This window comes from Balaenoptera physalus (genome assembly GCF_965194825.1).
Source record: "Balaenoptera physalus genome assembly, chromosome: 10".
In the NCBI taxonomy this organism is placed as follows: domain Eukaryota; kingdom Metazoa; phylum Chordata; class Mammalia; order Artiodactyla; family Balaenopteridae; genus Balaenoptera; species Balaenoptera physalus.
Window position 1 is genome coordinate 86,212,362 of NC_138889.1, and position 26,772 is coordinate 86,239,133.

At 35.5% G+C, this 26,772-nt stretch overlaps 1 protein-coding gene across 14 annotated transcripts in view; it reads right to left on the reverse strand.

The window, feature by feature from the left end:
- Nucleotides 1-26,772, reverse strand: part of DCDC1 (doublecortin domain containing 1) — a 471,016-nt gene that overhangs the window by 200,751 nt on the left and 243,493 nt on the right. For 13 of the 14 annotated variants that reach the window (XR_014267934.1, XR_014267935.1, XM_082476590.1 and 10 more), the window contains exons 12-16: nucleotides 24,569-24,732; nucleotides 21,399-21,521; nucleotides 18,865-18,970; nucleotides 8,877-9,011; nucleotides 6,234-6,352 (exon numbers count right to left, since the gene is read on the reverse strand). Coding sequence is in view for 12 of the 14 variants with exons in the window: in XM_082476590.1 (XP_082332716.1) it covers nucleotides 6,234-6,352; nucleotides 8,877-9,011; nucleotides 18,865-18,970; nucleotides 21,399-21,521; nucleotides 24,569-24,732 (647 nt within the window). In the remaining 2 variants the exon portion in view is untranslated. The remainder of the gene's footprint in view (nucleotides 1-6,233; nucleotides 6,353-8,876; nucleotides 9,012-18,864; nucleotides 18,971-21,398; nucleotides 21,522-24,568; nucleotides 24,733-26,772) is intronic. The other variant, XM_082476593.1, reaches the window with a different exon arrangement.

A 26,772-nucleotide genomic window follows, 5' to 3' on the forward strand; every position in this document is an offset into this window, starting at 1 on the left:
TGATAGCTTTTATAAAAGAACATGCTGGGCTTTTTATTGAGATTGCATTAAATCTATAGATCAATTTGAGGAGAATGGACATTATAACTATGTAGTCTTTCAGTCCATGAACACAGTATACCCCTGCATCTATTTAGGTCTTCTTTAATTTTACTCAGCAATGTTTTGTAGTTTTCAATACCTAAGTCTTGTACATATTTTATCTGATTCATATTTAAGTATTTCATACTTTTGATGTTATTGTAATTGGTATTTTAAAATTTCAATTTCTAAAATTGTTGCTAGTACACAGGAATACAAGCAATATATATATTGATTTCAAGCTCTCACACTCGCTAAACTCATTTATTAATTCTAGAAATTTTTTGTTGGTTACATAGGATATTCTACATAGATAATCACATCATTTGAAAATAAAGTTTTACTTCTTCAATTCGTATCAGACGTCTTTTATTTCTTTTCCTTTTCTTGTTATACTGGCTAAAGGCTTCCACGCAATGCTGAATAGGTGAGAATGGACAAATTTGTCTTGTTCCTGGCTTTAGGAGGAACCATTTGCTCTTTCATCATTAAGTACGATGTTAGATGTAGGTTTTTCATAGATAACCTTTGTCATACTGACAAAGTTCCCTTCTATTCAGCTTTCTGAAAGTTTTCATTAGGAGGGGATGCTGACTTTTGTTAAAAAATTTTTCTATATCAATTTGATGTTCATGATTTTTTCCTTTTCAGTCTGCCAATATGGTGATTTACACTGATTGATTTTCAAATGTTAAATCAACTTAACTTTCCTGGGGTAAGCCCAACTTGGTCATGATATATTATCTTTTTTATATATTATTGTGTTCAATTTGTTAAAATGTTAAGAATTTTTTGCATTTATGTTCACGAGGGATATTGGTCTATGATTTTCTTCTCCTGTAATGTCTTTTTGCCTGTTTTTTGTTATCAGAGTAATGCTGCCTCACAGAATGAGCTGGGAAGTATTCCATCTTCTTCTATTTTCTGTGTGAGAATGTGGAGAACATTATTTTTTCCTAAAATGTTTGGTCGAATTCCCCAGTGAAGCTAGCGAAACCATCTGGACCTGAGGTTTTCTTTGTGGGAAGGTTTTCAACTAAAAATGTAATTTCTTTAAGAGATATAGGACTATTCAGTTACCTATGTCTTCTTGAGTAGACATTGGTAGTTTGTGCCCTTTAAGGAATTGGTCCTTATTACCTCAGTTGGCAAATTTATTGGAACATCTTTGTTCAGAATATTCCCTTATTATTCCTTTAATAACTCTGTGATATCAAGCTCTCTCATTCCTGATACTGGTAATTTGTGTCCTTTCACTTTATTCCCTGAACAGTCTGGCTAGAGGTTTATCAGTTTCTTTGACCTTTAAAACAAAAACAAAAACCCAGCTTTTGGTTTTGTTGATTTTTCTCTTTTTTCCTGTTTTCTATTTCATTGCTTTCCACTCGAACTTTTACTATTTTCTGTCTTCTGGTTACTTTGAGTTTGATTTGCTCTTTGTACTCTCGTTTCCTAAAATGGAAGCTGAGGTCATTGATTTGATATCATTCTTCTTTTTTTACATATGCATTTATATAAATTTCCTTCTAAGAACTTCTTCAGTAGCATCCCACAGTTCTTAATATGTGTGTTTTCATTTTCATTCAGTTCAAAATACTTGCTAATTCCCATTTTGATGTCTTCTTTGCTCCATGGGTTATTTAGAAATGTGTTACTTTTGTTCAAATATTTGGGGGTTTTCCAGAAAGCTATCTGCTATTTTTTTATTGAAGTATAGTTGATTTACAATGTTGTGTTAACTTCTGCTGTACAGCAAAGTGATTCAGTTATACATATATACGTTCTTTTTTATGTTCTTTTCCATTATGGTTTATCACAAGATATTAAATACAGTTCCCTGTGCTACACAGTACGACCTTGTTGTGAAAGCTATCTGCTATGGATTTCTAATATAACTCCATTATGGCCAGAGAGCATGTTTATAATACTTAAATTCTGTTAATGTACTGAGACTTGTTTTATAGCTAGAATAAAGTCCATTCTGTTTAATATACTGTTACTTTAAATAAATATGTCTTCTGCTGTTATTGAGTGCATTCTTCTATAAGTATCAACTAGGTCAAGTTGATTGATAGCATTGTTCTAGTCTTCTGTATCCTTACAGATTTCTCCTCACTTGTTCTATTAATTATTGAAATAGGATATTGTTATCACTGACTATAGTTGTAGATTTTTCTCTTTTTCACTGCAGTTCTATCGGCCTTCACTTCATGTATTTTGAAGCTGTTATGAGGTGAACAAACATATAGGATTGCTAAGTCTTCTTGATGAACTAATCCCTTTATCATTATGAAATGACCCTCTTTATCCCTGGAATATTCTTTGCACTGAAGTCTACTTTGTCTGATATTAATTTAGCCATTCTGGCTTTCTTTGGATTAGTTTTATCATTGCATACATTTTCCATGCATTTACTTTTAACCTATTGTGTCTTTATATTTAAAGTGGGTTACTGGGACTTCCCTGGTAGCACAGTGGTTAAGAATTCACCTCCCAATGCAGGGGACATGGGTTTGATCCCTGGTCAGGGTACTAGATCCCATGTGCATGGCACAACTAAGAGTTCATATGCCACAACTAAGGAGCCCACTGGCCGCAACTAAGACATGGCACAACCAAAAATAAATAAATAAAATAAATAAAATTTTTAAAAATGGATTAAAAAAGAAAGTGGGTTATTTGTAGGTCAGCATATAGATGGATCTTGCTTTTTTATCTAATCTGACAGTGCCTGACTTTTAAATGGGCTGTTTAGATTATTTACATCTAATGCAATTATTGACACACGGGTTTAAATCTACAATCTTGTTATTTATTCTCTCTTTGTCCTACCTGTTTTTCATTTCCCTTTCCATCTTTATCTGTCTTCTTTCACATTAACTGAGTGTTTTTTAATCATTTCATTTTATCAACTTTTTTGGCTTGTTAGACATATAACTCTTTGTTATATTATTTTAGCTTCAGGGTCCATCATAAACATCTTTAACTTACCAGTCTACTTTCAGTTGATATCATACCACTTGACAAATATAGTATAAGAACTTTTCTTCCAGGCTTCCCTGGTGGTGCAGTGGTTGGGAACCTGCCTGCCGATGCAGGGGACATGGGTTTGAGCCCTGGTCCAGGAAGATTCCCACATGCCGCAGAGCAACTAAGCCCGTGCACCACAACTGCTGAGCCTGCGCTCTAGAGCCCACGTGCCACAACTACTGAGCCTGTGTGCCACAACTACTGAAGTCCACACGCCTAGAGCCTGTGCTCTGCAACAAGAGAAGCCACTGCAATGAGAAACCCATGCACCGCAACAAAGAATAGCCCCTGCTCGCCGCAACTAGAGAAAGCCTGAGCACAGCAACAAAGACCCAACGCAGTCAAAAATAAATAAACAAATAAATTAATAGAAAAAAAAAGACCCTTTCTTCCATTTCTCTTATTGGCATTTGTACTGTTGCCTTCATATATTTTATATCTACATGTTTTTATCTCCATAATAAAATTATTATTTTTTTGCTTTAAACAATAAATTATATTTTAAAGAAACAATAAGAAATGAGGTCTTTATATTGCCTATGTAGTTATTATTCCCAGTGCTCTTCATTTTCATCTGATACCATTTTTCTTCTGCTTGAAGGACTTCCTTAAACATTTTTTGTTCTGTAGGTCTGCTGGTGACAAATTCTTTCAGTTTGTGAATAATATCTGAGGTCTTTATTTTGCCTTAATATTTGAAAGATATTTTCATCGGGAGATGATTTCTATACTGACAGGTTGGTTTTTTTTTTTATTTTAGTTTTTAAAGATGTTCTTCCACTTTCTTCTCACTCTTATTGTTGCCAACAAGAAATCTGCTGTCAGTCTTATCTTTATTCCTCTTGTATATAATAAATGTCTTTCTCTCCGTGTACTTATAAGATTTTTCTCCTTATCACTAATTTTAAGCAGTTTTATTATGATTTTCCTTGGTTTCTTTTCTTCGTGTTTCTTGTGCTTAGAATTTGTTGAACTTCTTGGATGTGCGGGTTATAGTTTTCACAAAATTTGGAAATTTTTCAGACATCATTTCTTCCAATATTTTTCTGTTCTCCGCTTCTTCCCTTCAGAGACTCTAATTATTAAGAGATTAGGCCATATGAAGCTTTTCACATCTCACTGATACTGTGTTCATTTTTTTTTCAATATATATTTTCTTCTTCTCTGGCTTTCAATTGTGAATAGTTTCTATTGCTATCTCTTCAAGTTCACCAATATTTTCTTCCACAATGTCTAATCTGCTATTAGTCACATTCAGTATATTTTTCATGTCATACATTGCTGTTTTCATACCTAGAAATTTGATTTGAGTCTTTTTCTATCTTCTATGTCTCTATTTAACATGTTCATTCTTTCCTCTAGCTTCTTGAATATATGGAATACAATGATAACAACTGTTTAATGACCTGAGTATTAATTCTATAATCTGCATCATTTCTGGGTCAGTTACAATTGATAGATTTTTCTCTTTATTATAACTCTGGACTAAGTGAGCTGAAGCATCTCTGTCTCCCTGTCCCATGGTTTGCCCTTGTCATTATTGCAAGTTGACACTTTGTGTGTTTCCAGTTTACAGCATTGACTCTGCCCCAGAAATCTTTCTTATTACCTACTCCAAATATAGCACCACATCAACTGGGACTTGCTTTGAGTTTGTTTGTCCCTTCTTGGGAACTATGTGTTTAGGACTCTACTAGCACTGGCCAGCTTGTGAGATAGCAAGCTACTGTCTCCCTCATCCTTCTGCCTGGGTTTCTCAATTAATGTACCCTACTCATTCACTGAGGTATCTACTACCACACTTGGCACTCACTGGCAGTTGTTTGACTGGATTTTGGCCTACAGACTGTGTAGTTTTGTGGCCAAGAATGACTTACAGATTATGGCTACTTAATTTTTGCATTCCACCCCAATTGCTTAGTAGCTATGACCTCGAGTAAGTGATTAACATCTCTATATTTCAATTTCCTCACCCATAATGATAGTAATGACACCTACCTTATCAGGTCGTTGTTAAGAGTACATGTAACAATGTGGTACAGAGAAATTAAAATAGTGTCTGGCTCGGCATTTGCTGTTGTCACTGTTAGAGTAAGAATTCTAGACTCTAGAGATCTGACTCTGTACATCACATTCCTAGCCATTATGTAATGTTCTAATGCCTTCTGGACAGTCTGCTTTGCATGTTAGAGAAAATTTCCCTTCTGTATTTGTGGCTGAGCCAGTTTCTCTGGTGCCTAAATGCCCTTGTTCTGCTTTCTGCCCTAAGCACGTCCTAACTGTCTATCCAGCCAGAAGTAGTTGGCTAATAGCTTTCTAAGTCTTGAAGTACAACAGGACTTGTTTTTGTCAACACTAGGTAAAATCAAAAGACAAATGAAAAAGAAAAAAGAAAGCATTTAGGAAAGGTAAATCACCTTTCTTCCTTATTGCTAATTTTTTCTTCTAAATCTATTTTTAATTTTATCTTACCAAGTCAGAGAAAAACAAACAGGAATGGCACTTTTGGTACCTTACAAGCCAGCAATTTTTTGTCTCCTTGATTTTTCTTTCACTGTTCAATATTTCACATTCAGAAGATGGAGAAAAGGTTAGGAATACACATAGAACATTAAATTTTTAAATTAATAACCAAAATGGATATAAAGAGTTTCAATACACAATTACTGAGCCTGCGCGTCTGGAGCCTGTGCTCCGTGACAAGAGAGGCCGCGATAGTGAGAGGCCCGCGCACTGCGATGAGGAGTGGTCCCCACTTGCCACAACTGGAGAAAGCCCTCGCACAGAAACGAAGACCCAACACAGCCATAAATAAATAAATAAATATTAAAAAAAAAAAAAAAAAAGAGTTTCAATAATTATAGAGTAAAGCAGCAGCTTGTCTAAAACACAGATACATACTGAACACCAACTTTTCACTTCTAAAAATATCTAAGAAACACTATCAAACTAAGTGGCATATACTTTCAAGCTTATTTTAGAAAAATTAATATTGATATTTTGAAAACAAATTTAAAACCTAATGAAATTTCCATCTAAGCCAGGAAGCATCATGATCTGACTGCTCGGGAATCTTGAAATTAACATTTTTTGTTTTGAGGTAAATGGCTCATAAACATTACCTTTTCTGTAGGATCAATTTGTATCCTTCTAGTGATGTTCCCTCAGTGGCCTTGACTCTGACTGGATGACCAATAGCTAGGCAGCCCTGAGTTATCGCTCGGCTCAGGATCATTCCAGTCTTCCAATGAATAGAGAAGGGGGAGAAAGGTCTAAATAAGTTAAAAGAACCAGAAAATTCAACAATGTGTCACAAATAGTGAGGTCATTATGCCTGGATAAACCCGGATATTAACAGTTGCCAAAAGTGAAACACTACCCACAACTTAGCAGTCAGTGAGCCCTGCTCAGAATCAGTGATGTTCTGTCGGACAAGGGTGGCATTTTACAGTTCAGTGCAAAATAAAACAGACCTTGATATCTTCATTTGTCCTTTTTTTCTGTGCATATTTCACAGTGCAGCAACTTGGGGTCCATCACGTGTCACTTGTTATACTTATAACTACAGAGCTTACTTGAAATATGTATGCACAGAAAAAAAAGAGTGCAGTGAACTGAAAAGACTGAAACAAATCTTTAACCTTTGTACCAATTTAAAGTTTTACTCTGGGTCTAAATACCATGGGTTAAACATTTTAAGGTGGTTTATGAACTGCTTTTGTTTTAAATGTTAGGATTCTCAGATAAGGAAATTGATTGAGAACATTGTTTGAATGGCCATTTAACAATTTTCTTACTTAGTGGATCAACACAGCATTTTAAATAAGTGACAACCACTTAGGAATTTATTTACACATATTAAGGATTTATGTCATGGAAACTTCTCTGTTAAGAACAGGTAAAATGATTTATTTTGAAAAAAATGATAGAACTTTAAAACTTAAAAGATTTTCAAAATTGTTTTCTTTTAGCATGTGACTTTTATTTCTCATGTTTTTGTTGTGTGGAAAAGAACTACACAATGACTTAGGAAAAATATATTTTTCTAAATTTTTGTTCTAATAAGCCCTGAATGGAATCCTCTTTTGAACATGCCTGTCTATACAGAAAGGGAACTTCTTGGAGTAAGAAAAAAGAATCACCACTTATTAAGTGCTTTCTGAATACCAGATTGTATGCTTGAACTTCACATATATTTTCTCATTTAATCACCACAGCAACTGTGCAAGACAGGTGTGACTAACTTCATTTTATATATAAGAAAACTGTGGTTCAGTGCAGCTAAGTAACTTTCTCAGCGTCACACAAAGGATTCTAATTCTGATCTATCTAACTCCAAAACTCATACTCTTTGCATCAAGCATTTCAATTATTTTAGGAAAATTTTTAGACAAGTACAGGTTTTCTGATATCATGAAATTCTATGAACAGATACCATAGAATTACAGAATATGAGATCTGGGAAAATAACCTTCCATATCAACTGGTCCAACTCTTTTACCAGAAGACTAAGGCCCAGATATGGTATGTGACTTACTTGAGGTCACATAAATGTTCAGTGGCAGTCCTAAAACTAAAACACTTCCAATCAATGCTCATAAATTGGTCAGATATAGAGCAGTGTTTTATATTACAGTGAAATGGCATAAGTTTTGAAGTCAGACAGACCAAGAATCTTTCCTCTACCAGCTACTAGCTTCAGTTTTTTCAGCTGTATAATGAAAACCTGCACAGTTTTTATAAGATTAAATGAGATAATAAATGTGTATAAGATGCTTAGCATATGTTTAACAAAATGGCAGATATTACTACTAAATCAGAAATAAAACACAACTTAGGGATTGTAGTTAATAGAGTCTCCAGGTTGGAAGCAGATTTAAGAAATATCTAATCTCATCTGCCTTTGTCTATGAAGTGGATAATATTTCTTAGTACCTTTGTGTCTTAGTTACTCTATATTTTTGTTTTTAACTCTCAGAAAAGCAAAAATAAAAGTTAAGGGCAATCCAAAATTTCATATGAGAAAATAGTTTCAATCTCTCCTACCCCCTAAACTAAGTAGCAGCAAACATGCCTGGGTGACTCTGCACCCATGGAAATGCTAAAAAGAAGCAAAAATAGTCTCCAGGGAGGGGGCAAAGGGAGGCACAAGAAGGGTAGATATAAGCTGTACCATCTCTTTCCAGACATAAATATTTGGTGGCAATTACAAAACGTATTTCAATAGCAAGAGGGAAGAGGAGAACAATTATATGTTCTCAGTTTAAATCTGATTCAACAGTATAAGAATAAAGTTTAAAATAATAGTGCCAATACACAGGAATAAAATATGTTAGGCATTGTTCACATTTTATACTCAGGGATTTCTTTTAAAACTATCCTTACTAAGACCATATGCCATCACTATATGGTGCTAATCCACCAAGCTCTGCGAACCTCAACAGTGAAGACTAGGGAGTGGAAGCAAATGATAGTCAGACAAATCTCATGAAAATGGTGAGCCTGTAGAGTATACCTAAGCTCTGCACTAGGTTTAAATACATTCTAGAGTATTAACTAATCAGCACATCTAAAACTGAGTTGAATGCTCACGTCGGAGCCCTCCGCACTAGACAAACCAAGAGCAGAGCATAGATTCACGACAGTCAACAACTGATATGCTTTCACTTGCATGCTTGTGTGCATGAGGGCATCGGGAACTGGAGCAGCACAGTGAGCCAGTGAGCCCAGGAAGTTACTCAGGGAGAGCAGACACTCTTGGATACCTTTGTGACCAGCCACACACTGGCTGCAGGCCACAGGGTCGATGGTGCTATCTGAGTCCCACTGCCCTCTTCACCACTTGAGAAATTCCGCTTTCTGATGGAAACAGAGGCATGAAGGACAATATTGGGGTTCACCTATACCATGAGAAGAAGCATGTTTTTAACTTACAGTCTGAAAGTTAACCTTCCTCAACATATTTACCCAAAATAATCTAGAACATTATGTTTCTGATTGAGGTCTCTTTTGAAACAGTAGTGTTCAATCCTATTAAACTCAATTCAATTAATATTTGTTGAGCACCAGCTCTGATATGGAAGGCCCCAGACTGTGTGGTATGGGATATTATAAAACATTTTTCCTGCCCTAAATAAACTTACAACTGTAAAGGCGATAACACACACAATTTCATGTTAAGCTCCATATGTTTGATTAAATAGTGCTATAGTATGCAAAGAATGGTAGGCTCATTTCTGCAGGAGCAACAAAAAGTGAAGCATCTTGAAAGAGGTAACATCTGGACCAGGCCTCGAAGGATGAAAACAGTTTGACAGGAATAATGAAGAATAAAAAGGTATTCCAAGCAAAGGAAAATAGTATAATCAATGCACCTTAGGATTTATGGGTAGTCTCTCAAAAGGTAAATTTGGCCAAACTTAGAAGGAGTCAAGTGTAAGGCTACGGAGTTAGGTGTCAGTAGGGCTTTCAAGCTTTCAAGCAGGAGGGACTGGATTACAGAAGATTTAGAAAGGTTGACCTGGCAAGTGTAAACATAATGGATTGCAGAATGGAGAGATGAAAGGCAGGGAGAACAGTTTAGAGTTTGTACAACCTCTTAAGAATAAAGGGACAGGAGCTGAGACTTCAGTGACAGTTGTGGGAATGGATGGGAGGGGGCTGACTGGGGAGACACTGCATCTCTATCCCATGTGTTTAATCAGATGACAAACGCCAAACGTATTGTGCACCTTCTAGTGTTTCTCACTTAGACCTGATTGTCAAATTAACAGTCATTCATGCCACCTGTCAGAATTCTACTCCTTCATATTTAATAAACTTTATCTCCTAACTTATATGATCACTTTCCCTGAATAATCATGCTAACTTCTAAAGTGCTAATCCTTATTTGTATAGGATTATGGGAATCTGCCAACTTATGCTTTAAACTTAGTAACTGATGTTGCTTCAATAACAGTTAAAATCATTTTCTAATATTGAAAAGTCTATTCTAAATCTTTGCTAATACTAGATATTTGTTGAGTTGCAAATGAGTTTTTAAGAAAACAAAAGTTAAATAATAATTTAAAAGGTAATGTTTTACAAGTGTGAACAGGCAATAACAAAAGGGTATGACCAATATATTTGATTATTATTCTATAATTATCTATAATTATTCTATAATGGAAGATAGTTACTTCTCTAGAGAAGAAAATGTCATATGACTCCTATATGTGAAAATAAAATTGTAAAAATACAGCAACCCCACCACATAAGCAGATTTGATTTACAGCTCTTTGATTGTGTATTCCCCAGTTAGCCAGTAGTGACTGATTCTGGAGTGGAATCCCCCGCAGTTTCTGAACAATGGTAAACTATATTCTACTAATCCATCCACCACAGGACATGGCATTTAAAGTAGCACTCTTAGTCAACCTCCTAACTCCAAGTTGCCATCACACTCAAAACTCTCCTCTGCAACTGGGAAGAAGATTGTTTTGACTGGAATGTCAGACAGAAGAATCGTACTGCCAACTGCTTCTTTGTACAGCACCTGCTGCCAGTGCCTAGATTCTTGTTATCTCCACAACATGGTTTAATCTTTTAACAGTTGGCTTATTGGTGAAGAGCGAAGGGGTCCTTTGTGTCTGTCTTGGGTTGGCACCCAGTATTAACACCATGCTGTTCTCCGAGAGATATTTTGCTGGACGGTTCCCAAGTGATTCCACATAGACCAGACAGAGCCAGGCCCACTAACTCAGCTTCATTTCACGTTATTAAAAAAGAAAAATCCTGCCAAGTCTGGGGTTCTAATACACTTAAAACTGACAATGGCCATTAAATTCTCTTCATGATGTCACTTTTTTTCTTTTTAATTTAATCTGATAGCTTTGTTTTAGATCAAATGTTTAGGAAGGTGGGGGAGATAAAAATTGGAATTCATAAAAGAAAAGTGCTCGGACAATCTGCAACATAATATGCCATGTGTGTCTCTGTGTGAGTGTGTGTGTGTGCACATGTGTGTGTACATGTGTGCATTCACGGGCACGTGTATAAAAGCATTTATGTTGAGACAGGTCTCCAAATATATACCATAATGTATGTCATTAGAAAACCTTTTTAGGTCCTGTTGAGAATCAAAACAAGAAACCGTCTTTTATTCTTTTGAATACCTATATACATAGCTTCCTTTAAATGACCATTATGATTTTGCTTGTCTGAATAAACTGTGCTGATACAGATGATGCCAGTGATAAAAATGATGCATACATGTACTGGGCCAGTTAAAGCTTCTTGTTTAATTTTCTTTCTCCAAATCACCAATGAAAGTGGAGTAGACTTCAATATTCCTGTGCAATTTCAAAGTAATAGGTCTTTTCCTACAGATCTACTGAGAAGCAAAATACAAGACAATGAAATTTTTCTTGAAAGAAGGAGCTCATAGACCACAACCTTCATTCTAAACAAATTGTTTACTACACAGAAGTTTTATAAGGTTTTTCCTTTTGACAGTAATTTTAGGACCAAGTTAACTAATTTACTATACAAATTAAAATCATACCTACAAGAAATGTTCTAAAATCTCTTTCCTCATATCCCTGATATTCACTCTTACTGTTCCCATTCTCTAAATCTATAGCTGATCAATCCACCCACCTCTAAGACCAAGAACTAGAAAAGTTGGGAAAGCAGAAAATATTAGCGAGTACCTAATTATGCAACCAAACAAGGGAAAATATCTAGGATCTAGGTGTGCAGTCCTCAAATAGATTCCAACTATTGGTCTAAAGATAAGGAAGAGACTTGCAGTTTTATTTAAAATTCTGTGTCCTATTCTAATGGCAATCAGTTCAAAATTTAAATTAATTTTTAAAATTTTCTCCAGTACAAATTATCTCTAGGAAATATTATTTCTTGAGGACTTGCTCTCCAAAGAAATAGGACAGTAAAGAATTGTTTGCCTTTTCCTAGCCTCCTTTATGACATACAGAATAATATAGTCCGCTAGCATCCATGACTGCTTAATTTACAAGTAAACCTGTAACAAACATGCCATAATTCTAAAATCATAACTTGGTGTTTTTCTTACTGTTTCCATACTAAAATTTGTCACTAATGTGCTGCTTATGTCTGATCATACTAAAAGGATGGGATCGAAATCAGTTTCCTTTTCATTCTGACAGAATATATGACCTGCCAGACACTGGAGTATATTTTTCTGCTATATTTTCCCATAACCAGGCATTCCTCAAGCTATTCTTCTCATGAATCTTTTTTCTTTTATATTAACTACCATGAAGTTTGTCTCTCATCCACTTCATGGAAACATATAATTTTATTTCCCGTAAACTAGAGCAATGTAAAAATGTTGCCAATTTAAGTAACAATAGAACGAAAGATGTATTCACCAAAATTCTCCACTTGTAGTAGATTCCAAATCTTTTTTTAGAAATGGATAAAAGAGCAACAGGTTGTAATTGTCAGGGTTATATCTGTCTTCCACATTACTAATAAGGATTATATGTTCCAAATTTTTCTCTGTAGGAAAGGTTTTACTTGTCAATACGAGATTTAAAAGAACAGTCAGGGGTTGGGCACTGATATCTCTATCTCAAGCCGATTTTAAAACGTATGCATGAAGAATATCGGCTTTTGCTCCCTCCTCTCTATCCCTGTTGTAATCCTCTTAGTGCCTTCTTTACTGCCATGAGCATCAAGATTCTACAATAAAATGCCCTGTAGACATCCATCACCTCTGACTGAATCTCTCTTTAAAAGTGCTCCTTTTCAGGTTATTAAATTGCTATTTCCAATGTACTGATCACCTCTCTGTATATAATCGGAGACATTTTTCTGAAAAGGATCTCAAAGGTTTCATGGCTAAGGGAGGGCCATTCTTCTTTGAAAGATTCTCTTTACTATCCAGTTTATCAAATCTTTGCTTTCTTATACCACTATTCTGAGTAGACTGAAATTTTATTCAAAAAAGATTTCTTCTTCTAAAAATACAATAGTGTATAAACTTTTAAGATGACGTGTTTTCTCACTTTCACTGAATCATTAGAATGAATTAATAGTGATAAAATAACTGTGGATTGTTATGCTCTCATTTTTCAACATTAGAAAATATAGTTTCCTTTTAAAGTTCTACTTTGGCTTAAAATCAAGGAGAGAAGCCTTTCTTGTTCTTTTCTTCTGACAACTCTCCACTATCCATTATTTTTCCCCCAGGTTTGACCGGCTTTCTATTGAATGAGTTAATTAACTAGTGAATTCAATTCCATTTAGCTAACTCTGAGTATCTAGATACTGCAGCAGAGACAAGAATGATCAGAATGCCCTTTGCCCTCTAGGTATTTCTAATCTGCAGGGCAGGGGTGGGAGGATAAGATAGGGACCTCCTGAGATGTTTTCCTAGCACAGGATCAAATAAGATCTTGTCTCTGCTTGAATATTTCCAGTGGCTCCTTGTTTTGTAGAGAATATCCAGTTGAATTAAGACCCTTTATGATATTGAGCTGCATGAGCTGCATGTATACTTTGAAGATTAACCCTTTGTCCGTTGATGCGTTTGCAAATATCTTCTCCCATTCTGAGGGTTATCTGTTCGTTTTGTTTAAGGTATCCTTTGCTGTGCAAAAGCTTTTAAGTTTCATTAGGCCCCATTTGTTTATTTTTGTTTTTATTTCCATTTCTCTAGGATGTGGGTCAAAAAGGATCTTGCTGTGATTTATGTCAGAGTGTTCTTCCTATGTTTTCCTCTAAGAATTTTATAGTGTCTGGCCTTACATTTAGATCTTTAATCCATTTTGAGTTTATTTTTGTGTATGGTGTTAGGGAGTGTTCTCATTTCATTCTTTTACATGTAGCTGTCCAGTTTTCCCAGCACCACTTATTGAAGAGGCTCTATTTTCTCCATTGCATATTCTTGCCTCCTTTATCAAAGATAAGGTGACCATATGTGTGTGGGTTTATCTCTGGGCTTTCTATCCTGTTCCATTGATCTACATTTCTGTTTTTGTGTCAGTACCATACTGTCTTGATTACTGTAGCTTTGTAGTATAGTCTGAAGTCAGGGAGCCTGATTCCTCCAGCTCCATTTTTCTTTCTCAAGATTGCTTTGGCTATTCGGGGTCTTTTGTGTTTCCATACAAATTGTGAAATTTTTTGTTCTAATTCTGTGAAAAATGCCAGTGGTAGTTTGATAGGGATTGCATTGAATCTGTAGATTGCTTTGGGTAGTATAGTCATTTTCCCAATGTTGATTCTTCCAATCCAAGAACATGGTATATCTCTCCATCTGTTGGTATCATCTTTAATTTCTTTCCTCAGGGCCTTATAGTTTTCTGCATACAGGTCTTTTGTCTCCTTAGGTAGATTTATTCCTAGTTATTTTATTCTTTTTGCTGCAATGGTAAATGGGAGTGTTTCCTTAATTTCTCTTTCAGATTTTTCATCATTAGTGTATAGAAATGCAAGAGATTTCTGTGCATTAATTTTGTATCCTGCTGCTTTACCAAATTCATTGATTAGCTCTAGTAGTTTTCTGATAGCATCTTTAGGATTCTCTATGTATAGTATTATGGCATCTGCGAACAGTGACACTTCTACTTCTTCTTTTCCGATGTGGATTCCTTTTATTTCTTTTCCTTCTCTGATTGCTGTTACTAAAACTTCCAAAACTATGTTGAATAATAGTGGTGAGAGTGGGCAACCTTGTCTTGTTCCTGATCTTAGTGGAAATGGTTTCAGTTTTTCACCATTGAGAACGATGTTGGCTGTGGGTTTGTCATATATGGCCTTTATTATGTCAGGGTAAGTTCCCTCTGTGCCTACTTTCTGGAGGGTTTTTATCATAAATGGGTGTTGAATTTTGTCTAAAGCTTTTTCTGCATCTATTGAGATGAACATATGGTTTTTATCCTTCAGTTTGTTAATATGGTGTATCACATTGATTGATTTGGGTATACTGAAGAATTCTTGCATTCCTGGGATAAACCCCACTTGATCATGGTGTATGATCATTTTAATGTGCTGTTGGATTCTCTTTGCTAGTATTTTTTTTTAATTATTTATTTATTTATTTATGGCTGTGTTGGGTCTTCGTTTCTGTGCTAGGGCTTTCTCTAGTTATGGCAAGCGGGGGCCACTCTTCATCACGGTGCGCGGGCCTCTCACTATCGCGGCCTCTCTTGTTGCAGAGCAGAGGCTCCAGACACGCAAGCTCAGTAATTGTGGCTCACGGGGCCCAGCTGCTCCATGGCATGTGGGATCTTCCCAGACCAGGGCTCGAACCCGTGTCCCCTGCATTGGCAGACAGATTCTCAACCACTGTGCCACCAGGGAAGTCCTCTTTGCTAGTATTTTGTTGAGAATTTTTGCATTTATGTTCATCAGTGATATTGGCCTGTAGTTTTCTTAATATCAAAAAAAAACAAACAACCCAATCCAAAAATGGGCAGAAGACCTAAATAGACATTTCTCCAAAGAAGATATACAGATTGCCAAAAAACACATGAAAGGATGCTTAGCATCACTAATCATTAGAGAAATGCAAATAAAAACTACAGTGAGGTATCACCTCACACCAGTCAGAATAGCCATCATCAAAAAATCTAGAAACAATAAATGCTGGAGAGGGTGTGGAGAAAACGGAACCCTCTTGCACTGTTGATGGGAATGTAAATTGATACAGCCACTATGGAGAACAGTATGGGGGTTCCTTAAAAAGCTAAAAACAGAACTACCATATGACCCAGCAATCCCACTACTGGGCATATACCCTGAGAAAACCATAATTCAAAAAGAGTCATTCACCACAATGTTCACTGCAGTTCTATTTACAATAGCCAGGACATGGAAGCAACCTAAGTGTCCATTGACAGATGAATGGATAACGAAGATGTGGCACATATATACAATGGAATATTATTCAGCCATAAGAAGAAACGAAATTGAGTTATTTGTAGTGAGGTGGATGGACCTGGAGTCTGTCCTACAGAGAGAAGTAAGTCAGAAAGAGGAAAACAAATACCATATGCTAACACATATATATGGAATCTAAAAAAAAAAAAGGTTCTGAAGAACCTAGGGACAGGACAGGAATAAAGACGCATACGTAGAGAATGGACTTGAGGACATGGGGAGAAGGAAGGGTAAGCTGGGACAAAGTGAGAGAGTGGCATTGACATATATACACTACCAAACGTAAAATAGATAGCTAGTGGGAAACAGCCACATAGCACAGGGAGATCAGCTCCATGCTTTGTGACCTCCTAGAGGGGTGGGATAGGGAGGGTGGAAGGGAGATGCAAGAGGGAGGGGATATGGGGATATATGTATACTTATAGCTGATATATATGTATACGTTTAGCTGATTCACTTTGTTATACAGCAGAAACTAACACAACATTGTAAAGCAATTCTACTCCAATAAAGATGTTAAAAAAAAGTACACACACACACACAAAAGACCCTTTATGATATGATACCAACATTCTCAGTGAAATCTACCTTTCTCTCCATTCTACTCTAATGTGACCTAAAATATGCCCAAACTTGGAACACTGTTTGACTTCAAATCATGCAAAAAATGTTGCAAGAGGAACAGCACCAAATTCAAAGTCATTATAAATGGTACGGAAGGGATGCAATGGGGGTATCAAAGCCAGAAACATCATATCTAGTTTGGGCAGGGGTTGGGGTAAAGAAAGACTTCATGAAGCAGGCACAAACCAGGTAAGGCTATAATGATGGGCAGGATTTCAATAAACATTTATTGAATGCCTACTATATGCCAGACACCATGCTAGGATATGGAAAGGGTGACAGAGAAGGTGGGGGGTGGTGACAAAGAGAGGTTGAATTCCAGGCAGAGGGACCCATATGGGCATAATAACAGAAATCATGAAGTGCTCAGAAAACAACAAATGAACAATCTGGCTTAGCTACACCCAAAGAACATATTAGAGAATAGTGAGCCTTGAAAGAGATTACAGCTAACTTTTAAAAATCATTCATCAACATGTACTGTGCACTTGCCCTACATTCAAGACTTTGTTCCAGCACTCGTGAATACAAAGATGAGTAAGACATAAAATCTGTGTCCAAAGAATTATCAATTTAGTGGAGAAAGACACAAATGCAAATGCCGATACCAAAACACAAACTCTAAGAACAATTCTCAAAGGACAATAAGGAGTTCTGAGAACACAAAATAATTTGAGGCTAAATCTCTCTGGAGGATCTGAGAGGGCTTCGTGGAAGAAGAGGAAGTTGAAGAAAGCCTTAAAAAGCAAGGAATGGTAATGGCAGGGGTTGTATCCTAGCAAAGAACAACACATGCCATGGCACAAGTAAAGCAAAGTGTAAAGCATATAGGGGACCCAATTTATTAGCTCCGACTGTAGCGTAGGCTACAACGAAGATCAAGAAGTGGAGAGGATTGGAAAGGCAAGCTGAGAGTGGGGGAAGATTGGAGAAGAATCATGGAGATCAATGAAGGCCAGATGAGGATATGGAACTTCAATAGGCAACAGCCAGGCATACAAGTTTCTGAGCAGGAAGATAATGTTACAGCAAAAAACTAAAAAGGAATGCCAACAGGACTGGAACTATGGCAAATAAAACTTCATGTCAGATGAATATAAAATATAAAAGGCATTATTCTTAGTGCACCATTCAACTTATATTTATTTTCTAAATTTGCTCAAAAACAGGATTAGAAATCATTGTTTGTTTTATTCTATTTTTATAATTATACTATTTAGATTCATATGCACCTTGAAACAACTAATATTTTCAGTGTAAATTTTGACATAAAAGACTGAATGGGCAACATGGAGAAATTTAAAAAGTGCAGGTTGGGACAATGTGTCTTTTGCATTGTCTCTTACAAAGAAAGGGCCCAGACTAGTTAACAGAAAGCCCTACTTTCTTTGGGCATCTCTATCTCTGTGGGTGCCTTTTGGTTTTGGTTTCATGAATTCAAAAACTAAAACTTATGCAGCTGAAATGAACAACAACCCTACATAACCTACCAGCTGAGAAAAACAAAAGAATTATTCCTTTTTTTTGGAGACAGGTTTAAAATGCTTTTCATAGCTCAGTGCAAGAAGAAAATTCCTTACTGGCAGGATAAGTTTCTAAATATAAATTAATAAAGAGACCTTCTAGATTGAGTTGTTATGAGTTGGGTTTTCTGAAGAACTCATGTTACTTAGAGACATTGACCCACAAAGCAAATAGGTCAGATGCTAAAGTATAAAGATGTAACAGCCATCTCAAAGAATTTCTTAAACAAATGCAACTTATTAATATAGTTGATATAAAGAAAATATGCTAAACAATAGTACTTAAATGATGTGATTCAGGTAGAATTTTTTCAAATAGAAATACTATATATTGGTTCAGGGTTTTTTTTTTCCCTATTCTTTTTCAAATTCTTTTCCCATTTTGGTTATTACAGAATATTGAGCAGAGTTCCCTGTGCTATACAGTAGGTCCTTGTTGGTTATCTATTTTAAATATTGCAGTGTGTACATGTCAATCCCAAACTCCCAGTCTATCCCTCCCCCCAACCCTTCCCAATACTGGCCCAGTTTTAAAGTGCTAAATTAATTAACAGGAAGTAACGTATAATACTTGCCCCCAACATTTGTAAAATAATTTACAGTTTTCAAAAACTTTCATAAATATCTACTCAGTCACCATGTATTGACTGAGTGTCCAATACATAAAATACCCTTATTCAGAACAACAAATAATTCTGACCTTGTTCTGTAGGAAATGGTTCTCCAAGTCCACCTTTTCAAATTGATCAGGTATCTGTTGACTGGTGCCATTCAAACTAACTGGAAATCCCTCACAAACTTCCCAACTAAGAAAATAAAATATTTAATTGTTCTTGTTAGAATAAAATGAGTTTAATTTTAGTACTCTTTAGCATAATAATTTATGCATCTTATACTCTTCTAGTGAGAGAAAAACCAGTGTATAGTCCATAGTCTTTTTAAATGGAAATTTGTAAAGTATCTTGGTATTTATCATTGGGAAAGGGAAGGCTTTAAATTTTTTCCTTACAATTATTTTTAATACTGGGGTGGGGGGGGATTCTATGCCTAATTGATTATTAATAGAACAAAGACACAAAAAATAATTTTTAATCTTACAGAATCACTCACGGTGGAGACCATCATCACTGTTAAAATTATAGTCTAAATACACTGGTCTATAAATAATAAAGGATGCTTTTATAACGGTTGTGTTAAGAACATTAGTTTGGTATTTTTAAGAGTCTTTTAAGAGGCAGCACATTCTAGAGGGTACATGGACAAACCACAAACTGGAAGGGTTGGTCTCATTCTTAGCTCAGCCAAATCACTTATTTTAAAAGTGAGCCAATTCTTATCCTAAAGAAAATCACCTAGATCAACACTGATATGTTAAGATATACCATATAGCATGCTATTCAACAGAAAACAGTTCTGGGAATGGTGATAGTATTTTTTTTTCAGTAGTCTGAGAAATATAAATAAGAGTATGATGACTAAGATTTCCAATGATCCGCTTGAGAGTATACAAAGAAAATTCAAATGGAATCCAAAAATTAAGTACATTATCTTCAAATAAGTTTGTGTTCAATAAGGGAAGTTTCACATTGTTATACTTAGGGAATTAGATCTAATTTAAATCCATTCATTAAAACAGTATTCATTGCAACTAGGGAAGTAAAATTAAGAAGCAGTACATAAATTAAAAATTAAACTCCTAACTAAAGACTGAAGCGAAAGGCAAGTTTAACAGCTTAGAGAAAGATTATTGCACACGAAATAAATCTTCTCATAAGTGAAAATGCTTATAAAAAAGAGTGCTGAGTTATATTCTATCTATAAAGAGAAAAAGACAAAACATTATAATCTTGTCTGGAAAGTGCAGGCAATCATTGGGGGATGGAGAAGACCAAAGAGTCTGTCTTTCTAGACATATTTAGCAATAGGTTGACACGAGCTATACTGAGTGACCTCGTCAGACTGCTTTTCATTCTCTGGATCTGCCCTCCATTTCAGCCTTTTTACCTGTATATTAAGGAAAGTTGTAATTTGTTAAATTACAAAATATTAAAGTTAGATGGGACCTTATAGATACATCACCTAATCCAACATGGTATCAGTATCGTGCTGCAATGTCCAATATGGTAGACACGAGCCACATATTCCAACTTAAATTAAAATTAATTTAATTAAACAAAATTTAAAATTCAATTCCTCAGTCACACTAGTCACATTTCAAGTGCTCAATGTCATAAAGTTTGTTTCCATCATCATAGAAAGTTCTATTAGACAGTGCTGGATAGGGGTTAAGCCCTCAGTTCTTAAGAAAGACAATCTGGGTTAGAATCCTAGCTCTATCATGTGCAAGTTGTGTGACTGGGCAAATGACTTTGCCCTTCCGTGGCAGAGTTTCTGTCTCCTTAAAATGGAGTAACAATAAGCTAATAAGCAATGATGGGATTAAAATAATTGTTTTGAGGATGAAATAGGTTCTTACCCAATTCATTTAGAGCTGTGCCTGGCCTATGGTCAACACTCAATAACTGCTGGGTTTTATTATTAACCCATAGGAAACTGACACCCATGTGCTCATAGACAATCATGAGCAGATATGGGGTTAGTGCCCAGATCTTCTTCTTTAAAAAAAATATTTATTTATTTATTTTGGCTGCACAGGGTCTTAGTTGCAGTGTAAGGGATCTTTAGTTGCGGCACGCGGGATCTAGCTCCCTGACCAGGGATCAAACCCGGCCCCCAAGAATTGGGAGCACAGAGTCTTAACCACTGGACCACCAGGGAAGTCCCAGTGCCCAGATCTTCTAACTCCTGCTCTTCTTCTCACTATGCCACCAAGCCTCCAGCATATTGCTTTTGTTTTCAATTTATCATCATCAAATGAGATGCTTAAACATGAACACTCATATGAGAAAACATATTATTTAATATTTTAATTATTCCATTCAAAACTATTAATTTAGAAACATCCACTAAAAACAATTTTTACATTTCAAATAAAATCGTTACCTTTGCAAAGCAGAAAGTATACTATGCTCATTGACCCATATGTTTCTTAAAACTCAAGGAAAGTTAATGATAAGTCTTTTAAGCACTAGCTCATTATATCATGAAATAAGTCAATAAACTAAATTGCTTATTTAAGATGATTTAAAGAACATCTTTTAGTGTTTAAATCTCACTCTGGGAAAACTGAATTAGGTGATTCAGATTGCTTTAATGGAACACTTGTTAATTTACTTGTCACATCCCAGTAGAACAGCATTAGGATCCAAGAAGGTTTTATATGCAACTGTAATGCCACCTCTGGCAAATGCAGTCACCTGGTCAAAGGTCAAACCCAAAACAGGGTTTAGTGGAGATCTGAAAAATGGAAAAAAACATCAAATCTATCTGCAAAATTATACAAACACTGAAATTTGAGTGCAGATAAACAATAAAACATACCATATCCATGTCTAATAAAATCCAGAAATAAGTGAATTTCCTATTATACAGCACTATTGTTGGTATCCTATACTGATACCTGACATGCACATTTTAGTTTATTTGTTTGATTTATAATATGCAAAGGATAGTTGCAACACATGTAATTTTTAAAAATAATTTCAGTAATAAAAGCGAAGTATTTAGTTGAGAAAAACAACCAACTGTCATTCCTGTAATGTTCATTTTTCATGTATAACTACAATGCAATACACCCATGATGATCTTTGGAGCTTATAATCGAATTAATCCTTCATATTTGGCTACAAACAACTATTTTTTTGTGAGCTTACTAAATACTACGCTGATTTGATTTGTCATATTACATACTGTTAGGTACATTGTTTTAAGTTAATTTAATTATATGAGAATTAAAATCAAATGGAAAACAGATCTTAAATAAAAAGGATGGCCACTATGTCAATTATGAGCCATTTTGTTTTTGAAATTGGTGACAAACAGTTGCTCTTCAACTTTAGAGTCATAGGATCAATCACATCACCTGTGTAGTATTGCTAAAAATATTTAAACTGAATCTGATCATGAGAAAACACTCACACAAGTCTAGAATGTGGGACATTCTACAAGAAAAGTGCCTGAACTCTTCAAAAAGAAAACCAATGTCATGAAAAATAAAACAAAAGATGGTGGAACATTCTACATTACAGAGAACTAAAGAAAATAACTAAATGCAACAGATGAAGCTTATTTGGATACTGGATTACAAAAAAAGCTCTAAAGCAGATTTTGGGTAGTATGAACATAGGTTACATATTAGACAATATTATATTATTGTTGACTGTGTTAGATATTATACTGTGGTGATAGAGAGGAACATCCTGTTCTTCAGTTATGTGACCTGCAGCATTTAGGAGTAAAACTTTATGATTGTGTGGAATTAATTCCAAACAGTTCAAAAGAGAGAGAAAGGAGACATAAGAGAGGTAAAACAAATATGGCAAAATCCTTAAATTGCTGAACCTAGGTGAAGGATATATAAATCTTCATTGTATCAAGCTTTCTGTAGATTGGATATTTTTCAAAATAAAAATTGGGAGAAAAACAATTAAAGGACTCAAAATAGAAGCAGATATTGGCAAAATCACCTTTTGCAAAAGAGTAACCTGACCCCCCATATCAACATGTATTAGACACGTTAGAATTTCTCCCTGAAAATGAATATCATTTACTTAGTAAATATTGCACATTTTCTCAATATATTTTAACTAGATGGAAATAACTTTTTTGACATTAACTTAGAAGTTTCAATAGTAGCAAAATGCTATAATGGTTCCCTAATGCCTCATGTTGGATTCAAAACCAGAAAAAAATAATACATTATGCTATTAAAATAGCTATGATATACAAACAAATATACACACTTATAAATTCTGCCAGCTACAATCCTCAGTTGATTTTAGAATATTCCAGATACTTAGTAATTTTTGTTACTGTTGTTCACAAATATGATCCAATTAACCAAGAACAAGTGTTTGATCATATTAAAATACTGTATTATAGCAAACATCATTAAAAACATCATAATTAGTCAGTCATTGCTTTCACTTTAACAATTATATTTAAGAAGAAATTATTAGACACATTTTATTAAAGCCTTTCCTTGTAATTGGAAGAGCTTGCTAAATTATACAAGAATTCTTGCCGCTTTAAAATTCATCGCTATTTTTATCATTGTAAAAATAATTCTCACAATGTAATTAAATTATATTTTGAAATCTGCCTATTGAAGAAGCACCATTCCTTACAGATATTTTTTAGTTTTATAAATTACACAGCATAAGATACTAGAAAGCATTTTAATTTTACTCTAATGGGACAGATGAAAGATTTTGTAATATGCTACCCACAACAAATCCTACCAATGTCTCCCAAAACCTTCATGGATTTCTGAGTAGATTTGTTTTCTTTGAAATATTGACTATTAGAATACACAGTAAATCTAATCTGCTCCTAGTTCTGTCTATGCTATTTTTGTTAAAATTAGTGTATGATCAATTATATTCTACAAGCACTATTTCCCCTATTCTGTTCTACAGATAAAGAGCTGAAAACGAAACAAAACAAAAAGATTAAAAGTAGACAGAAAAGTGTGTTTAAGTTTCCTGACAAGCAGCTTCAGAGTTCATCCGGATGTGTCCTGTCAAAATATGCATGAATTTCCAAGATATTCCACACAACAGCCAGACTCATCAGTGCCTGCAGACTGAAGCCTTTTTCTTTTCTTGGGAACACAGATAATTTTATGCAGGAATTTACCAATCTACAAAAATTTACACAATGCTCAGTAATAACCAGTAATTATTGTGGGATAATGTAAGGTGCTTTTGAGGAATATAACTTTGATAGGATAGGGTTTACAAGCTTTACCAATTTATCTTTGTCTGTCCTGTCATTGGAGCTTAAAAGGTTAAGACTTTATTTGTGAAAACATAGAGAGATAGTGGGGAATCATGTTGTCTACAGCTTCATAAATCTTGCTTAAGATCCTTTTCAATTACCATCCATTTCTCCTTTAAAAAGGGACAAAAAAAATAGAGGAGTGGAAGCAGGTCAGGGCAGTGTGCGACAATGACAGTGTGATGGGCTTGGGCCCCCGTGGCGTTTCCATCTGCTATCATTAAGGTGACTACTCAGACATGAACAAATCCCACTTGCTGTGCTGACAGGCAGACTTCAAGAACTATGACAAGGCATTAAGACAGAAAGTCAGGGGGGTGGAGGACAGAGAGAGAGAGATGTCATATCCCACAAACAATACTGCCTCACAAAAACAAACGCCCCTGGAATTTTACTGGAATTCAAAATAATTTTTTTTTTTTAATAAAGGGTGCTACTTGGCTTCTCAACTCTCCTTTTAAATTAGCTTGTCCCAGAAAGATTGAGAATAAACACCTTGCTCCTACCTGTACGCTTTACCATAAGAGACCCAAATTTTTTGCTCATTCTTCAGCGAAAGTGGATTCTTAATTTCTTGACCGTGCTCGTCGAAAAGCCGGATTGAAGAAAAAATGAGGCCTGGTGGGTTGATGGAAGAACCTTGAAGTCTTCGATGAATCTTGAAAAGTAACTGGTGGGGGGGCGGGGTGTGGAAATGAAGAAGAAAAAGAAATAACGTAAAACGTGAACACCTGTGATAAACTGTCTCTACTCTGTAACAGATGAAGTCCAAACAAATGATAATTAAATTCATACAGAATGTTAAAAGAAGTGTGAAATGACGGCAATGTTTAGCTCGGTGTAAAGTAACAAAATGAGCATGGGCTTTTAACCAGCAGGGGGTGCCACAGGCTCGTGATTGAGCTCTGACCCTTTGGCACGGGGACGGAAAGCAGATGTGACAGTCTTACAGAAAGAGCATTTAGCTTCTACACACGGTACCGGTCCTCTTTGATAAGGGTTATGCTTTTCTTGTCTGAGCTACACATTCTGTTGGGTCCTTCCAGAGTATGTTCAAGTTTTACAATCAGCAATCTCCCATCACCGAGACTAACCTCAGGTAACCAACGGTGGAACAATCCACCACTGACAGGATTGCAAAAATAAACATGACTTTCCGGCTTACACCAATTCACTTAGAAGAACTCTTCCTGGATGTATTAATTAAGAGCTCTGCAGAAGCTTGCGAGCGGCTTCAATAATGGATGTTTTCAAGTTGTAAATAAGATGTAATCGAAGTGTGAAGTATGAAATGCTATCATTTAATATGTTAAATAATAGCATTGTCTGTGTTTGCTTCTATCTTATACTTAGAATCTCTAAATTATAAAGATATTTCTAACTGAAGGCATATTTCAAATGAAAGTAAATCTGGCTGAACTGTGTTGCCCATGGACTTTTAAAAGATATTTTTCATCATTATCTGTCACCTTTGTTTGAGTGTTTAGGCCTCTGCTCTTTCCCGCTCTGTGCCCCAACTATCCATCACTCTGTTTTCCCCCCAGCCTTCTGTCACAGGCTTCCTTTTCTTCTCTGCCTTGTCAGTTCTTGTGTCTCTCAATTTCTTGTTACTCTGTAATCTCGGCAGGGATGCGGATATAGTTGTAGCCTTTTCTTGCCTAGCTGCTGTTCAGGGTGCCTTTTTTGCTCCTTCTATTAATTCCCATTGAAGGTATATTGAGACGTGCTAAATGCCGAGGCCCAGAGAAAAGGAAAGGCGCAAGCCTGTCATATATCTCCAGTTTCCTCACCTATTGGCTATAAACTCTTTACCGAGTAAAATATTTTCTATGACCAGCAACTGTATCTATAGAAGGCCTAAGGCTTAGGCTTTGCCCTAATTAGGGATAAATAATCTTATCCCCAACTTCATCAGCTTTATGTTGTTTTTATCAGCTCTGCACTGACCAGATTTTTTAGCCTTGAGCATCAGAAGGGCTGAAAATGATGATACATCTTTCCTTTCATTAAAGTTAATACTTTTCATCCAGCATAGCCAAGTCCTTTGAGTTAAAAATAATGATTACTAGTCTCTTTAGGAATATAATAGGCAAAGTGTTAGAATAGTAAAAATCTGTGTTTTGTTTTTCCACTGGAACCACAAAAAGTTTTGAAATCCATGGACTGTATTTATAAAGCCCTACATTTATTACTGTGTGGTCTCAGCCCTTGAGCTTATTTTTTGTGGCTTTGCTATTATTTCAGAAAACAAGTAATGTTGATCGTTTTTTAAATCACAGTGATTTTGCTTTATAGGCATCTCCTTTTTTGTAAAGGGGGAAGATATAAAAAATTTAAGGCCTGATCCAGGAGATAAATAAGTACACAAAGAACAGGAGTGTGTGGTAGAGAAGGGATGTGAACACCTGACCACTTAACCAAATTCACTTTCACAGGAGTTGCATTGCAATCTCTATTTTCTCAACTTGGCAACACACTGCATTTTAGGTGTTCAAAGATGAGCATTCGACAGCCTACAGGAGGTAAGGCCTCAGTGTCTTTCATCTCTAGGTCATTGGTGAGGGCTGGGCTATAGTGACCAAAAATAGTGATAATCTTCACCCATTTATCTTTAAAGTTGTCATCACCAGGCCTTTATAGGATAAGAATTTGTTCAGGGACCTGAGAAGAGTGTAAAACATCTTAGGCTAGTGATTGAGACAAGTGTGCA